Source organism: Myodes glareolus, chromosome 23 (genome assembly GCF_982192425.1).
Source record: "Myodes glareolus chromosome 23, mMyoGla1.1, whole genome shotgun sequence".
Lineage (NCBI taxonomy): Eukaryota > Metazoa > Chordata > Mammalia > Rodentia > Cricetidae > Myodes > Myodes glareolus.
Genome location: NC_142048.1, coordinates 2,788,436 through 2,800,917, shown reverse-complemented (window position 1 = coordinate 2,800,917; position 12,482 = coordinate 2,788,436). Strand labels below are relative to the sequence as shown.

At 51.7% G+C, this 12,482-nt stretch overlaps 1 protein-coding gene across 4 annotated transcripts; it reads right to left on the bottom strand.

The window, feature by feature from the left end:
• Positions 1-93: 93 nt before the first annotated feature.
• Gmip (GEM interacting protein) lies at positions 94-11,584 on the bottom strand. 4 transcript variants are annotated; one of them, XM_048427156.3, is made up of 20 exons: positions 11,446-11,581; positions 10,476-10,560; positions 9,552-9,627; positions 9,397-9,454; positions 8,971-9,096; positions 8,817-8,881; positions 8,631-8,738; positions 7,116-7,196; positions 6,856-7,026; positions 6,625-6,762; positions 6,141-6,337; positions 5,199-5,305; positions 5,039-5,119; positions 4,605-4,682; positions 4,371-4,525; positions 3,619-3,945; positions 3,329-3,525; positions 2,683-3,070; positions 1,148-1,217; positions 94-1,037 (listed from the first exon to the last, which is right to left on the bottom strand). In XM_048427156.3, the coding sequence occupies exons 1-20, from the start codon at positions 11,462-11,464 to the stop codon at positions 658-660; spliced, it is 2,907 nt and encodes a 968-aa protein (XP_048283113.2). In that variant the 5' UTR covers positions 11,465-11,581; the 3' UTR covers positions 94-657. The 4 variants fall into 4 exon arrangements, with proteins under 4 accessions (XP_048283113.2, XP_048283114.1, XP_048283112.2 ...); XM_048427157.3 differs by having other exon boundaries at positions 3,619-3,756; positions 5,039-5,128; positions 11,446-11,578; XM_048427155.3 differs by having other exon boundaries at positions 5,039-5,128; positions 11,446-11,576.
• Between the last annotated feature and the right edge of the window lie 898 nt (positions 11,585-12,482).

Here is a 12,482-nt window from a genome sequence, read left to right as displayed (position 1 = left end):
CATGTTTATGGGCATGGGTCAGATAATTTGCAATAATTGGTTCTCTCCTACTACCAAGTGGGTCAGGCTTTGCAGCAAGCACCATTAGCACTGTTGTGTTCAACCAGGGCAGGACTTTATTCAGGGGTTATAAGAATCCAGATTTGGCCAGCACTTGGGAGGCAGAGAATTTCTGAGTTCTATAACAACCTGGTTTACATAGAGAGTTCCAGACCAGCCAGGGCTACAAGAGACCCCGCCTCAAAACAAACAAACAAACCAAATCCAGAAAGATGTAAAAGCAGGTGAGAGGTCTAAACTACACCCACCTACTCACATAGAATCTGTCAAGGAGGCAAGTGGCACTAGGGCCAGGAGCCATTATGATCAGAGTAGTCAGACATCTGAGACTGGGGTAACCCCAAGGATCTTCGGACCTGAATTGACCATTAGATACTGATCCTGACTCGCCTGTGCACCTGTGTTGTCTGGCTGTTTTAACCTCCTCTAGTAGGGAGATGGTGAGGACTTCCCAAGATGGGTGCTCTTCCTTACCCAACTCTCTGGTAACCTGTCTCTCCCCACACCCCACTGAATTGGTCTGGTTACCAGGTGGGGCAGGTAGAGAGACATATGGGGTCATCAGCTCAGTCCTGAGTCTCCTGGGATGGTGGGTGGTCAGAGATGCTCCTCAGATCCCTCAGGCTCAGTGTCAGCACAACAGGTAGCCCTGGACATAGCCTCAGTGTCCAGCTTGGAGAGTAGCCGGGCTGTCTCCTGGGTGATCTCAAAGTGCTTGGGCAGAGGGTTTCGGCGCAGGGGGCTGCCTTCAGGGGAGGCAGCAGCAGGGCCCAGGCTTCGTCCCCTCAAACTACCTCGGTGCACTGTTGAGACAGTAACAGGAGTCTCCTCACACAGTTTGGAAGCTACCAGAGCCAAGCTGGACAGTTGATGAGTGACTGGTCGTACACCTCCCCGTGAATACTTCACTGGCTGGCGACTGAAGTGGCCCCGGGATTGTGTTCCCAGGAGCAAGTCCTCAGGGCTGTGGCTGGACCCTGGGGAAAGATGAATGCTAAGCATCCCCAAGCTCTCAGGACGTACATCCAGGAGTGACCAGTCAGCCATGCAACCATACAGGAAAGAGAGAGCTCTCCAGGACACTCACCTTCCCCTGCCCCAGCTCTGGTGTTTTCCACCTCCTTTTCCTCCTTTTGGTCTCTCTGCAGAGTTGCAATCTGCAGGAAGAAACCCAGAATGTGACTCCTAACAGTAAAGGGGGTGGCTCAGTGCATCAGAGGATTTGCTGTGCATGCATGAGGAGACAAGTTTGAATTTCTGGCATCTTTGTAAAAAGCCAGGCATGACTGGGAGTACTTGTAACTACTATATTATGGGGTGGAAACAGGCATCCTGGGAGCTGATTGGCATGCCAGCCTAGCTGAAATAGCATGCTGCAAGTTCAGTGAGTGACCCTGTCTCAATGCACACTGTCCATAGCCAGTGCTCCTCTGTCACTCACACCCTGTGCTCAGCAGCTAACAGAGCTGTCTGACTAACCTTCTTTTCTAGTGCTGGGATCCAAATCCAAAACCTCACACATGCTAGATGATCACTTTGTCACCGAGATTCATTTGCAACCTGGTCCTTGCTCCATTCTCGTTTCTCTTACCCACTCTTTACAATCTAGGGCTGCACATAGCACGCGCGCTCCTACCTCAAGGCCTTTGCCCAGCTGGTCTCACTGCCTTACGTTTTCCCCAAACTTGCCCATGCCTCTTCCCATCCCTATGTCATGCACTCAAAACACTAAGGCAGGAAGATCACAGAGAAAGACCCTATCTCAAAATCAAATAAAACAATACAATAAAAAGGCAAGTGTGTCGGGCCTAGAGAGACAGCTCAGAGGTTAGAAGCATTGACTGCTTTCCCAGAGGACCCAGGTTCAATACCCAGCACCTACATGATAGCTCAAAACTGTCTGTGACTCCAGTTCCAGGGGACCTGACATCTTACAGACATACATCCTGGCAAAAAAACCACCAATGTGCACACACACACACACACACACACACACACACACACACGTATATACGAGACAATGTGTCATCTCAGCTACTAGTCAATAGGCCTAGACAAGAGGGCCATTAAACTGGCTTACAGTGTGAGTTCAAGGCCAATCTGGCAATTTAAGGAGACTCTGCCACAAAATAAACACTAAAAGGAGGTTAAGGATGAAAAGGCCTCTGTCACCAAGCTTGGCAATTTCCATTTCCAGGACCTACATGCTAGAAGAGAACTGACTTTTTCTCTGACTTCCATGTGACACCCCTTTAATACATAAATTAATTAATTAAAAATGTAACAAAAGCAATTTGGGCTGGTGAGATGTTTCAGTAGAAACAATTCCACTGAAATTCAGTGGAAGAATTCTATCCCCAGGTTCCATGAAGGATAGGCTGTCCTCTGGCTTTCATGCTCATGCGATGACATGTGTGTGGCTACACTCACTCAACAAACAAACAAACAAATAAATGCTTTTGAAAAATGCAAACAAAATTAAAGAGAGCTAGGAGGACTTAGTGATAAGCACACATTTAACGCACACCAGGCACTGGATTCAATGTCCAGTTGTGCAAAAGAAGGGGGGTATTAAACACAGACAAGGCCATCCCCATAGCTGTGGAATAAGCAGACTTCTACCTCAGAAGGTGTGACCTCCAGACACTTCTCCGGGGCACTGTGGAGTTTGGGACCTGGGCTGGAGTCTGAGGCTATGGTCAGGGGTTGTATGTCTTGGGCAAGAAGTAGGGCTGGGTGCTGGGGACTGGATTCGAGGAGTGTGGGAGCTAGGCCAGGATCTTGGGTCAGGGGCTCAGAGGCCAGAGGGAGCTCATCCATTCCAAAGATCTGCTCATAGTGCACAATGAGGAATTCAACAAGCTGAGCCTGGTGACTGGAGTCCAGCAGACAGGACACAGGGCTGACACTGGGGGCCCTGGGTCCATCTGGTGGCCGCAGCAGCGTAGGCCCAAATACAATTCCCAAGTTGTTGGCAGACATCTTGTTTTCTTCAAACCGAGCAGCCACCCTGCGAATGGTGGGGAAAAAGGTCAACCATGAAGTTGGAGGAGAATGGTAGGACCTGTGAGCTAGCCTGGTGACTTGGCCAGGCCACAGGAAAGTAGTGCCTGGTCACTGAGACCGTGTCAGAGTCAGGTGTGTGTGTCCAGGGCTCTGAGCTCAGAAGAAATATGAAAGGTCAGAGGTTAATATGAGCCACACAGGTAAGCAGTTATGTTTCTAGGGAAAGAGGGCCATGATTCAAAGCTTAGGGACCCATGCACACCTGAACAGATGGGCCACCAGGTGCCGCACGGTGCTGTAGTTAGAGGGAGGCAACTGCACCAAGAGGGTCCTCAGCGAGCGGATAATCTCAGGGCTGGGGCTGGGGGTTCCAGGGTCATCCCCAGGGTCTGCATGCAGGGTCTTTGCCAGAGAGATGAAGGCATCGTAGAGGTGGAAGGGGACCACGGGATCAGTGAGCTGATGGGGACAGGAGTGGGGATGGGCTGCTGAGGGTCCTGAGCCAGAGGCTGCATGGTTCCTGCCCACCACCTCAGGCCTAGAGCTACCTACCTCTTGAAGAAATCGCTTGAGGACACTGGTGATATCATGAGGAGAGTTTCCCGACAGTTCAACCAGTACTCGGCCATTCTCAAAGGCCTGGCACAGCCGTTCCACGCGCACTCGAGACCCACTGACCCGATAGATGCCCTGCAGGCCAAGGGCGCGACGCTCTATCTCAGCTGTGCACTGGGTAACCACAAAGGGTACCTCCTCAGGGAAGTCTCTGGGGAGTTGTAGGAAGTCAACTCCAAAGAGAGGCATCCGGGCTGGAAGCCGTTGGTGTCCACAAAGGATGAGGAGGGTCTCCAGACAGCGCTTGTGACAGGTCAAAAAGCACTGGGGGGAATGTCACAGGGTTAGGGGTTCAGCTGGGGACAAGAAGGTTATTAGGAGGTCAGCAGGGGATGAGGAGGTTATGAGAAAAGCCAGGGAGTGGAGAATGGTAAGAGATGCTACACCTGACCAGTGAAAAGGCTCAGTAGGTAAAGTGCTCGCTGCCAAGCCTGATGACGATCTTCAAGACTCACAAGCAGGAAGGAAAGAGATGGCTCCTTTAAAGTATCCTCTGACACACCCACACCACGCACCCATGCACACACACACACACACACACACACACACACCACGACAGAAAACAAACATTGAGACTCAGATAGGACATCAGGCAAAGGCAGGTCCTAAAGCAAAGGGTTGCATGGATCTGGGTCAGTGTGTTTGATCAAAGTCAGCACAGGTCATTAGGTCTCCAGTCTAGGTCACACCTCTTCGCACTCTGTCCCGCTGACCATGAAGGCTTCACATTCTCTGCACTTGGCTGGACCACGCAGCCGCCGTAGCCGGTGGGTCTGAGCAGCTGTGGACAGTGTCCACTTCCTGAAGGGGCTGCCTAGTCCATTCTCCATCCCATCCCCCAGATCTGCAAGGAAGGAGGTCAGGGCTGTCAGGGCCACCCTCTTGTTCCTGTAATCTCACCTGCCCACCTATGTCAGCCTTACCAGGGTCTCGTTCCTCAAAGTCATCAGAGGACTCAGTGCTTATAGATGACACCTTCACAAGCCGCCGAGTAGCAGCACCTGGGGTCAGAGGACAAAGAGGTAGGATCACTGGTCATGGGACAGGCGTGGTCTAAGGAGACAGGTTTGGTTTCCAGGACTTCCAAAAACACCCAGAGAGATCTTTGAGAGAGAGGGTCAGAGGCCAGAGGTCATGTCCAGGAATGGTCCAGGCCCTTGTCTGGTGGATTAGAGGAAACTTTCACCAAGACAGTGGGTCAACACTGGAGGATCAGGGTATAGATCGAAGGGTAGATTAGAGGCCAAGAGGTAGGTTGGAGATTAAAAGTCAGTGCTTGGTTAGGAGCTGGAGGGCAGGTGGGAGGTGGAAGGGTACAGGTGTGTTGGGGGAGGGAAGGGGAGGGTTCTACCCTCACCTGGGCTGGAAGTAGGGGAGTCCAGGGACTGGAATTCATTGCCACCACCTACAGTGTCTGCATCACTGCCTGGAGTGGGGCCTGGCGTCCCTAGGTGAGAACAGGGCAATCAGACTGGTGTAAACCAGGCCCTATACCCTTCAGGCCTTCTTGAACTTACCCTGGCTGCCTGAGCTGGTATCCTCCCAAGGCCCAGACTCAGAGTAACCCTCCTCCAGCCTGGCATGTGGGGGCCCCAAAAACTTCTTTTTTGTGTCCTGAGGGGAACTGGGAAAGAGAGATTTGAGGGTTTGATCTCCAGGAAGCTGGCCTAGGTGACAGCAAGCGGGCATAGCATTTGGGTCCCAACTCCAAGGGTTTGCAAACTCTGTTATCCAGGACCATTTAAGCCCCATAAGGGCCCTAGCCCCACCACTCTAAGACTGGCGTAGTTCATGAGAAGTTCCCCTGATCCTATAAATACCCTTAACAAAAGTCATTGAGCCATTTCAAAGCAAGCAAGCAAACAAACACAGGAAGGGCTGGAGAGGTGGCTCAGTGGCTATGAATGTCTGGCTGCTCTTATAGGACCCAAGCTCAGTTCCCAGCACCCGCATAGATGGCTCACAAATGCCTATAACTCCAGCTCCACAGGACCTGATCCCTTCATCTGGTCTTTGAGGGCACCTGCACACAGGTGGCATATACACATACATCTAAATAAAAATAATTCTTTAATCAGGCAGTGCTGGTGCACACCTTTAATCTTAGCACTCAAGAGGCAGAGGCAAGGGAATCGCTGTGAGTTCGAGGCCTGGTCTATAGAGGGAGATCGAGAACAGCCAGGGCTACACAGAGAAACCCTGTCTCATAAAATAAAACAAACCAAAAATCCGGAAGACATTAAAAAAATGGGGAAAAAAAAGAAAAAAAATGGGGACTAGTCGGTGGAGTAAGGGCTTCAGCTGGTGTGGAAGGGAGCAAGAGGGTAGCCGAATCTTTACGAACAGAGGTGAACATAATGAAAGTACACACACACACACACACACACACACACACACACACACACTTATTACTGGCACGGGGTTTCTGAGCTTACTCCAAGCTCAGCCCTAGAGCACACCTGTGTAGCACAGGCGTGAACTCCTGGAAGCAGAAGGCGGGAGATGGTGGTGGCGGGGCCTCAGGTTGCAGTGCCCTCACAAACTCCTGGTAGCGCTGGCCAGGCTCAAAGGGCGCACAGCACTCAGCCAGAGCTGAGAAGGCTCGAGGCCCTCTTTCTGCCTGTGCCCCTCGTAGCTCAAACAGGCCCAGTGTCACCTGCAGGGATGGAGATAAGCATAACCTAAGAGGACTGAGCCTAGATTCCTGCTGTTGCGGGTAGACGAACCTTTACCAACAAGTATTACCAGGGTTTGAGGACAGGGCCTGTCACTGGTAGGCTAAGGATGGGGAAGGGGGTGTCACCAGGGTATGGGGCCTGCTATGGGACTTGCAGTAAAGGTGTCCTGAGGCCTCAGAGATGGCTTAGGGACAGAGAAAAGGAGTATTTACTGGTGCCCAAGTGCAATGAACCACGAGTGACAAGGGGCCGGGCCGGGTCTTACCCGCCTAAGTACTTCGTCTCCTTGCAACACCAGTTTGCGTACATGTGACACTATCCGCCGCTTGGTGTTTTCCAGATCCTGCTGGCGTGTATTGGCCTCCCGAATGCAGGCCTGGTATAAAGCCTCCGCCTCCTGTGCCTGGGGAAATCAAGGAAGAGACAGCTTAAATGGACTAGAGTTGGGGAGAAGAGAGTAGCCAGACGTTAGGGGTTCTTGGTACTGTGTCTCCACCTTGGCCTGTGCCTCCTCTCGGGAGCGTCGTCTGCGCTCCTGCTGCTTGCTGGATCCGGGAGATGCCTGGGGAGGAGGGTCCTCAGGGGACCCCTGGGAACGTGCCCAAAGGTCCTCTCTGCGTTGAATGTACTGGAGCCGGGTGCGCCGTAGTGCCTGCACCGCCTCATTCTTGGGGGCAATAAGAGGACCATAAGTCCTCTGTCTGAGGTCTGCAGAGGCCTCCATTCTTTGATGGACGGCCCACTACGAAGCCTTACCATGCGTTTCTGCTCCTTCAGCCACTGCTCCTTGAATTCCTTTCTCCACTTCTCAATTTCCATCCTTTTGGCTGCTAAAGGCTGCAGAGTGGAAGATGGGCACGGGGAAGTAATTTCAGTATTCTCATTTGTTGTTTCCTGCTCCACGGCCTTGCACAGGATCTGCCCGCAGACACCCTACCCATACCCCAGCCCTAAGCCCTGTACATGAGCAGAAGGTTGTGTGGTCACTCCATCTGTTTGTCAGGGACCCCAAACATCCTGAGGTCTTAGTCCCAACAAACATCAGTCTGACACCCCTATTGGTGTATTCTTTCTACTTTCAACTTTTTCAATTTTATTTTTTATTACTTTAAAATGTGTGAATGTGTGCAGGCTTGTGCACACGAGTGTGGGTGCCTATGAAGGCTTGAGGCATCAGATCCCCACGTAGTAGGACTTATAGGTGGGTGTGGACTGCACTCATGGGTTCTAGGAACCAAACTCAGGTCCTCTTAACCACTGAGGCATCTCTCCAGCCTCTTATTAAAATTTCACTTATTTATTTTATGTTTGTATATGTGTGTGGATACATTTGTACTAGTACGTGTGATGTCAGAGGACAATTTGTGGGAGTTGGTTTCTCCTTCCTCCATATGGGTACCAGGGACCAACTCAGATTGCCAAACTTGGTGGCAAGGATCTTCACCTGCTGAGCCAATTCCATGGGTTCCCTGTCTGTTTTTTTTTTTTTTTGTTTGTTCTTTTACTGGGGATTTGAATCACGGCCTTGCATGTGTTAGTTAAGTAGTCTACTGTTGTGCTATATCTCCAGCCTTTCTTTTTTAAAAATCTATTTTTTATTATTATTCAATGTGTATGATGTGCATATGTGAACATACATGCTACGGCATATGTATGGAGGACAGAGAATATCATTATGAAGTTGGATCTATCCTTCTACCTTTATATGGGTTTCAGAAATTGAACTCAGGTCCTTCTGAGCCATCTCATTGGCCCTGGTCTTACTATGAGGTCTTGGCTAACCACCACCTCAGAGATCCACCTGCTTCAGCCTCCCCTACGTTGAAACTGAAGGTGTATGTCACCATGCCAGGCTTAAAATCAGTATTTCTTTTTTGTTTTGTTTGTTCAAAACAGAGTTTCACATATAGTTCAGGGTGTTCTAGAACTCACTATGTAGATCAGGCTGGCCTTGAATTCAAAGATCTACCTACCTTTGCCTCTTAAGTACTAGGATTAAAGGCATGCATCCTCCGTAAAAACCAGTATTTCTAAGTGGAAGAATTCTAAGACTTGGGGCTGGGGATGTAGCTCTACTGGTAGATACTTCCCTAGGACACTCATATCATCCCTCCCCTCAGATAAAAGCACCATTTTGTGTGTGTATGTGTGTATTGCCGTCTCATAGGAAGCTGGGTTTGAATCTCAGTGTAGGAACTTTTGACAAGATCCTGAGCATCTCTGGGCTCCATCTTCCTCCTGAGTGGCAGTTGCAGGGAGAGGGATGATTACCTGGTAGTAGTCTCTCTTCTGCTGGGCCAGCGTTTCCACGGCCAGGGCTCCCAGGTTGAGGTCATGTTCCAGAAACAAGGTGTAGATGTACTGGAGTGGCATCTGGCTCTGGGTGGAGTGCAGGGCTTGTTCAGGAACTGAATGGAGAGGGATAGAGGACCTGGGGGCTCTAGGGAAGGCTGGTACCTGCTGGAGAATGGACACCTTGCCGGCCTCAGCAATCTTCATGACACTCTTAGCAAACTCAAGCTCTACAGGGAGGAGAGACAGAGGGGGATCCATAGGCAGCTGAGGTTTGGGTCCTGCTTCTCATCAGTGGCTGGGCAGAAAGAAGTCTCACCGTAGCTGGCCCTCTTGTCTGTCCAGGCCAGCAACTCCTTGGCATAGCGGCTCCATGCCTTGGCATACTCCAGGGCAGCATCCACGCCACCGTTCGTCCGAGTGAGTCGCAAATCTAGTTCTTCCTCTGGGACAAATAGGGAAACCTTTGAGCCCAGCCCTAGGTGGAAGCCTTCCCCGGACCCTGAGACCAGCCCCACGACTTCGGTTCCACACTTTCATGGACCCCTCCTAAAATCCCTTTGGGATCATTGTCAGTACCGTAATTTACAGATTCTCTACTCAAGACTGGGGAATCCTTTAGCAAAGGGGAATTGTGGGATCTGCCCTGTCCCCTAAATCTGGCATAGAACAGGGTCTGTGATGCCTTGGTGAAGGAATGACCTCTGTTATCCCCCTCCCATCCTTGCCTGAAATCCTCCCCTACCTGTGAGGGGTACAGGACCCTCTGGGGAGGGATCACTCCAACATCTGGCTTCACTGCTCTGGGGTAAGAGAATGAGAGACAGCATTCAGGATCAAGCAAGACAGAAGTCTGCCTAACTGAGGCCCCCCAATCCTGTCCCCTATCTCCTTGCTCACCACAGAGGCTGTGGCAGTCTGGTCAGGCTCCAGGTCTTGTCTGAGTACAAGGTCTCCAGCCAAGGGGTCGAAAGCCCTGAGGGTGGGGTTGGGGGAGGATAAGGAATGAGGAAGTCATTTCTGCCCCAGACTGTCCTTTGTAGGGGAAAATCCTGGACAGTTGAGGGAGAAGGGAGAGATCTGGTCTCTAATATCTGTGATTTAGAAGGTGTGATCTGAGGATTTCAGGGAGCGAGGTGAGGCTGTGGCTGGTATTCAGACAGGCCTTCAGCTCACTGTGCTGCCAGCCTGGTTCTCAGTCTCCACTTCCCAAGTGTGGGATTTACAAGGACATACCACCTTGGTTGGTTTGTGCAGTCCTATGGATGGAATGCAGGCCATATGTATGCCAAACATTCTATCAACACAACTCCTTTCCCGCATCTTTCCTTTTGTGGTACAGGCAGTAAGTATTACATGGTGGTGCCTTATGAATGCTATGTACCTGATCTACTACTCAGCCACATCTTCAAGCAAGATCTTTCCCTAAAAACAAGACTTGAGAAAGGTTTTGAAGAGCCTTAGGTAATTTAGGGGTTCACAGAGTGGGATTATAGTTTTTTTGTTTTTTCAAGACAGAGTTTCTCTGTAGCTTTGGGGCCTGTCCTGGAACTAGCTCTTGTAGACCAGAGCCTCGAACTCACAGAGACACACCTGCCTCTGCCTCCCAAGTGCTGGGATTAAAGTGTTTTAAGGGTTCATGAGATTATGTGTGTGTGGTGGGAGTTGTCTTAGGACTACTTTTAAGATATACCTGAAACACCTGTGTATCTAGAATGCCAGAAAGCACACGTATTTGGGAGGGTTTGGGTGTTTGGGTGTTCAGATGTGGGGCAACAGATAGTTAGGGAGCTTGGCTAGATGTGGTGACAGGCTCAGACTTACACGTTCCCCAGTGATATCTCCAGGTTGTCCAGGCTCTGGAAGATGTCACTGTACCTCTTCCTGCCCTCGGGAGCTGGGGTCAGCTCTGGGGGAGAGAAGTGCAAGAAAACATGAACCAACCACTCACCCACCGTCTCCCTCCCTCCACCCTCGGTGGCAGCAGAGCAATCACAGGCACCTCAACCACTCTCAAGCAGAGGTGGGAGGAAAAGAGACAAAGCAAGATAGAAACAGAGACCTAAGTGAGTTTTGGTCTAAGACTAGTGTGGGGTGGGACAGTGAGCTCCAGAGGGGTTGTTTTAGACCAGACAGATGGACCCTGGCAAAATCAGAGAAGTGGTTGCTCACAGTCACAGAGACACCCACACAGGCAGGGACCCATAGGCAAATCAAGAATACAGATGCAGCTGCCACATGAAAGATTGAATAGGGGACTGACTTGACAATGGAGCCACATGGACCCCAGGGCAGACAGATGGGATCCCACGTGGGACGCACAGGCACTTAGCCTGCGGCATAAACACGCGAGTACAGCTGAAACCATGAGGAACAGGACTGAATGACACACACACACAAAGACAGCTGGAAACATAACCCAGACCTAGTCACAATTCTGCTGCCCCACTCTCTTGCTTTATGTCCCCACCCCCGCCCGGGGTGCCCTGCAGGGATCCTGGCCGTGACACCCTGCCCCCATCCATAGTATAATAAGCAGAAGCTGCCACTTCCCGTTCCTGGGCCCCTTCCCCCCAGGCATCCGGGGTGCCGGCTCTGCAGGGCAATCGGAGGGTTGGGCAGGAGTCATGCGCCCTGTGCGTTTCAGGAGTCTCCAAGGTGCACAGACCTTTTCATGTCCTTCCCTTGCCAGGATTTCTTCCCCGGCTGTCAGGTAGCTTAGGAGTAAGTGAGGCTCCCTGGGTTAGGAGCTAAGGAGCGGTGGAGAGATGCCTCCCAGTTCCCACCCCCCTACCTGTCTCCGCAGCGTCCATGGTGAGCCCTGGGGGCGGGGGTGGGGGGGACTTGCTGCGGAGCCGAGAGAGGGACAGGGCTGCGCTGCCAGGACCAGCCCCAATTTCCTGCCTCCTCCAGCCCAGTGGTGTCGCCCCGCCCAACCTCTGCCACGCCCCGAGATGACACGCCTCTCCCGGAAGCCGCCATCGGACTTCTGACTAGCCTCTAGTGCTTCCTCCCAGGCTCTTCGTAACTGAGCCTCAGCGGGTCTGCTGTCCCTTCCGAAGATTTCTGTTACCCAAAAGCCTGGCAGTATTCTCTTCCAGCAAGCCTGGGTTGCCCGCCCCAGAACCTTGCCCCGTCCAGTGACTAGACCGAACTCCCGGTCCAGTCTTTTAGATTCAGGGTGCCCCTGTGAAGAACTGATGTTATGAGACTGCCTGAAGTCCCCAGCACCCTGTGGCTTTCATGGGTCAGGTTCCCTTTTTTGTTGAGGCAGGAGAGAGGGGCGGGTGAGAGGGCAGAGACACATCTCACTATTTGGCCTAGCTGGTAGAAATTCCGCTTGTAAACCGGGATTAGTCTCAAACTCAAGAATCCCCCTGCCTCGGCCAGGTGAGTGTTGGGATTAAATGTTTGGTTGGGTCAGGCTCTTGAGGTGTAGTCAGGTCTTAGGGGCAGGCAGGGACACAAACACCTTGCACTGGGGCCTCCAAGAACTCATCTAGGCTCAGGAGTCCCCCTACCTGCACGTGTTTTCCTTTGAAAGTAAGGAGACTATCCAGTGGGGGGATTAGGGCCCCAGGCAGTGGAATAGGAGATGGTGGCAAGGACCCAGAGTGGGATCTGCTGCAGCACTGAGGAAGGCACACTGTTGCCTCTCCCAGGGCCTGACATGTTAGAAAAGCCCCACAAATCCAGGATGGGCACTACACTAGAAAACCTGAGGTCACCAGTTCCAGGCTTGGCCTGCAAAGTGCCGAATGCCAACAGAGGGTGTCACTCTCCTCCCTGGGCTTGTGGTGATGGCAGGCCCTTCTTTGGTGACCACTGGCT